General features: G+C 40.1%; 1 protein-coding gene across 1 annotated transcript; it reads right to left on the bottom strand.

Annotated features, from left to right (window-relative positions):
- Nucleotides 1-1,605: 1,605 nt before the first annotated feature.
- On the bottom strand, nt 1,606-4,147 carry LOC127082568 (uncharacterized). The gene is made up of 3 exons (XM_051022802.1): nt 3,958-4,147; nt 3,012-3,198; nt 1,606-1,858 (listed from the first exon to the last, which is right to left on the bottom strand). Exons 1-3 carry the CDS (start codon nt 4,145-4,147, stop codon nt 1,606-1,608), a joined length of 630 nt encoding a protein of 209 aa, XP_050878759.1.
- Between the last annotated feature and the right edge of the window lie 318 nt (nt 4,148-4,465).

Raw genomic sequence — 4,465 nt, 5'->3', positions numbered from 1 at the left:
GTGGACAAAACTCAATTTTCACCTAAAAAGAAACAAAACAGAATACATTAACAACTGAATTGACAACACTTGAAATGCAAACTTACAACGTTGGGTTGCCTCCCAATAAGCGCTTTGTTTAACGTCGTTTTGAGCTCGACGGTTCAATGATCTTCACGGCCCGGCTAGGGAAATGACACAGACATCTCGATTCACTTTGCCACTATGGTAGACTTTTAGTCTTTATCCATTTACAGTCCAACTCTCCTGTGACTTTGGATCCTCAACCACGATGGCCCCATAGTTTCGCACCTCCTTTACAACAAATGATCCCGAACACTTGGACTTTAGCTTACCGAGAAATAACTTCAATCTTGAATTGAAAAGCAGTACCATTTTTCCAACTTTGAACTCTTTGTGACGGACCTTTCCATCATGGTACGCTTTCACTTTCTCCTTGTACAGTTTATTTGAATGGTAAGCATTGTTCCGTGATTCCTCCAATTCATGGAGTTGTCCCTTTCTTTTCTCTCCAGCTAAAGTGGAGTCAAAGTTCAAGAATTTTAGAGCCCATAGTGCTCTATGCTCCATTTCCACCGGGAGATGATAAGTCTTCCCATACACCATCTGAAATGGAGTTAGTCCAATAAGAGCTTTGTAGGCGGTACGATACGCCCACAAAGCTTCATCTAATTTTAATGACCAATCTTTTCTTGAACTCGAGACTGTTTTTTCAAGGATCCTCTTCACTTCTCGGTTAGAAACTTCCGTCTGACCATTCGCTTGTGGATGGTAGGGAGTAGTCACCTTATGCTTTACACCATAATATTGTAAAACTTTTTCCAAAGGTGTATTGCAAAAGTGTGATCCTCCATCGCTTATCAACACCCGAGGCACACCAAAATGTGAGAATATGTTTTTCTTTAAAACTTTTATCACTGTTTTGGAGTCGGCCTTAGGTGAAGCAATTGCTTCCACCCACTTCGAAACATAGTCAACGGCCACGAGGATATACTCATTTGAGAAGGAAGAGGGGAATGGGTCAACGAAATCAATACCCCAACAATCAAAAACTTCTACTTCTGACATGTTGGTTAGAGGAATTTCATCCCGTTTTCCTATTCCTCCACTTCGTTGGCATGCGTCACAACTCTTCGCGTGTTCATGTGCATATTTAAACAAAGATGGCCAATAAAAGCCTGCTTGGAGCACTTTAGTGGTTGTTCTCAAACCGCTATAGTGACCTCCATACAGAGAGTTATGACAATGCCAAAGGATGTCTTTTGAATCCTCAAGTGTCACACACCTTCTTAAAATACTGTCCACACCCACTTTAAATAAATACGGATCATCCCACACATAGTACTTTGCATCCGCTAAGAATTTCTTTCTTTGATTACTAGTGAGGTCTTCCAGTGTCAAACCGGTTGCCTTATAATTAGCAAAGTCGGCAAACCAAGGCCTCACTTGAATCGCATAAAGATTTTCTTCAGGAAATTCTTCTTTAACTTCTTCTTCCTTGTTTGTAATTTCCATATTAACCAAACGGGACAAATGATCCGCTACCAAGTTTTCGGAACCTTTTTTATCCCGGATTTCCAAATCAAATTCTTGTAATAACAAAATCTAACGAATTAATCTTTGTTTGGAATCCGGCTTGGTTAGCAAATACTTGATTGCCGAATGGTCGGTGTAAACTACAACTTTAGACCCAATCAAATAAGCTCTAAACTTTTCCAATGCATACATTATAGCTAGTAATTCCTTTTCGGTAGTCGCATAATTGACTTGCGCCTCATTTAAAACTTTACTAGCATAGTGGATGGCATGAAAATTTGTATCTCTTCTTTGACCCAAAACTGCACCAACCGCATAATTGCTTGCATCACACATAAGTTCAAAATCAAGTGTCCAATTTGGTGCAGCGATTATGGGTGTGGTGACTAATTTTCTTTCAACTCAAGAAATGCTTTTAGACACAACTCATCGAAAAGAAATTGCGTACCTTTGTTGAGCAAATTACTCAAGGGCTTTGCTATCTTTGAGAAGTCCTTGATGGATCTCCGATAAAATCTGGCATGTCCAAGAAAGCTCCTTATTCCTTTGATGTTTGTTGGAGATGGTAATTTTTCAATGACTTCCACCTTTGCTGTATCAACTTCTAGCCCTTCGGAAGAGATTTTGTGACCAAGAACAACACCTTCGGTGACCATAAAGTTGCATTTCTCCCAATTTAGCACTAAGTTTGTTTCCACACATCTTCCCAAAACCACATCAAGATTTTTCAAGCACAAAAGGACGATCCATAAATGGAGAAGTCATCCATAAACACTTCAATGCATTCTTCGATCAAATTCGAGAATATTGCTTGCATACACCGTTGAAAGGTTGTCGGTGCATTACATAATCCAAAAGGCATTCTTCGGTAAGCAAAGATGTCGAAAGGACATGTAAAAGCCGTCTTCTCATGATCCGCCGGATTGACCGAAATTTGGTTGTAACCCGAATAACCATCCAAGAAACAATAGAAATTTTTGCCGGCCAACCTTTCCAACATTTGGTCCATGAAAGGTAGCGGGAAATAATCTTTCCTTGTAGCTTGATTTAGCCTCCTATAGTCAATACACATCCTCCACCCGGTTACTGCTCTAGTTGGAATCAACTCATTTTTATCATTTTTGATGACCGTCATACCACCTTTTTTTGGAACTACTTGCACCGGACTCACCCATTCACTATCGGAGATAGGATAAATCATTTCGGCTTCCAAGAGTTTGACAACTTCTTTTCTCACCACTTCTTTCATTGATGGATTTAAGCGCCTTTGAGGTTGTGCAACGGGTTTGAAATTTTCTTCCATCGTGATCTTATGCATACAATAGGCCGGACTAATACCCTTCAAGTCGGATAATACCCACCCTATTGCACCTTCATTCTTTTTCAGCACTTGTATCAATGTATGCTCCTCTTTTTTGGACAAGGTATTGCTAATGATCACCGGTTTAGTAAAATCATCACCAAGGAACACATACTTCAAGCGTGAAGGTAGCATCTTCAACTCTAGTTTTGGCTCTTCCACTTTCTTTTTCACATCCAAGTCTTCATTTGTCTCCTCATGATAAGCAATCTCTCCACGAGACTCCAATTCATGCAAAATTGCTTCAATCTCTTTTTCTTCATTCTCGGTCAAAACATTGTAAGCTCCGATAAGAGATCTTTCTAACGGATTAGAAACATGAACTTGGTTTGCAACTTCCACTATTTCCTCCTCGGTGGCATCGATTCGGAAAGAATCATGCTTGTCATTAGGATGCTTCATGGCTTCAAAAAGATTGAAAGTTACCTCTTCATCTTGCACTCTTACTTTCATGAGTCCATCATCAATGTCAATCATCATTCGGGCTGTTTTCATGAATGGTCTTCCAATAATTAGAGGGACATCACTATGCTCATCCATGTCCACTATCACAAAATCTACCGGAAACAAGAATTTTTCCACCTTCACTAACATATCTTGAGCAACTCCATATGGTGAAGTCGTAGACTTATCAGCTAGTTGTAAAGTCATCCTTGTAGATTTAATCTCAACATTCCCCAATCTTTTAACAATGGATAGGGGGATTAAATTGATGCTAGATCCCAAGTCGATCAAAGCATTACCAATGTAAGTGCCTCCAATGGTTACCGGTAAAACAACTCGGCCCGGATCGGATTCCTTCCTTGGGAGAGTTTTTTGGATTATGGCGCTACAACGTGCATCAAGCAAGATTGTCTCGTCTTCCACATATCTCCTTTTATTTGTGAGAATATCCTTCATGAACTTTGCATACCATGGCATTTTCTCTAATGCATCGACAAATGGAATATTTATTTGAAGTTGTTTGAATATGTCCATAAACCGTGCATAGTGTCTAGCATTATCCTTCTTTGATGGTGCGTGCGGATAAGATAGATGTTGAACTGGAATGGCACTCACACCTTTGTCTCCTTTCTTCTTCTTTCTTGGCTCGGCTTCTTTCTTCATTTCTACTTCACCCTGCTGCTCTGCTGACTCTTGTTGTTTCTGCTCTTTTTGCAGCGCGAAGGGCGATCGCGGCGCGAACTGAACAGTTTTTGCCACTTTCTCCTTTTCACAATCCACATCCTCATTTTCATGTATAACATCCATATCATTCTCTACTGTAATCTCCTCACTTTTTCCACTTGTCAACTCTTTACCGCTTCTCGTAACAATTGCTTTACAATGCTCCTTTGGATTGGTTTGAGTGTTAGCGGAGAATGAAGAACTTGCGTGTTGTTCCGACAATTGCTTCGCAAGTTGGCCTACTTGATTCTCCAAATTTTTAATAGCTGCCTCATTACTCTTTTGGTTTGCCATGGAGGCTTTCATGAATTGTTGGAGAGTGTCTTCTAGCTTTGAATTTCCTCCTTGCGATTGTTGTCCTTGAGAATTTGGGTGTTGATAAGGACTTTGTTGCTGAAAATT

The sequence above is a fragment of the Lathyrus oleraceus genome, chromosome 5 (genome assembly GCF_024323335.1).
Source record: "Lathyrus oleraceus cultivar Zhongwan6 chromosome 5, CAAS_Psat_ZW6_1.0, whole genome shotgun sequence".
Lineage (NCBI taxonomy): Eukaryota > Viridiplantae > Streptophyta > Magnoliopsida > Fabales > Fabaceae > Lathyrus > Lathyrus oleraceus.
Note: the sequence above shows the minus strand (reverse complement) of the source record. Positions and strands in the feature narration are given on the sequence as shown.

Excerpts from the sequence above, each read along its gene's own strand:
- LOC127082568 (XM_051022802.1), bottom strand. The coding sequence starts at position 4,147 with ATGGATGTTATACATGAAAATGAGGATGTGGATTGTGAAAAGGAGAAA. Across the intron at positions 3,199-3,957 it reads GAAGAAGAAAGGAGACAAAG|AAAGATCTCTTATCGGAGCT; the intron begins GTGTGAGTGCCA and ends CTAATCCGTTAG. Across the intron at positions 1,859-3,011 it reads ATGCTACCTTCACGCTTGAA|CAATTATGCGGTTGGTGCAG; the intron begins GTATGTGTTCCT and ends GTGTGATGCAAG.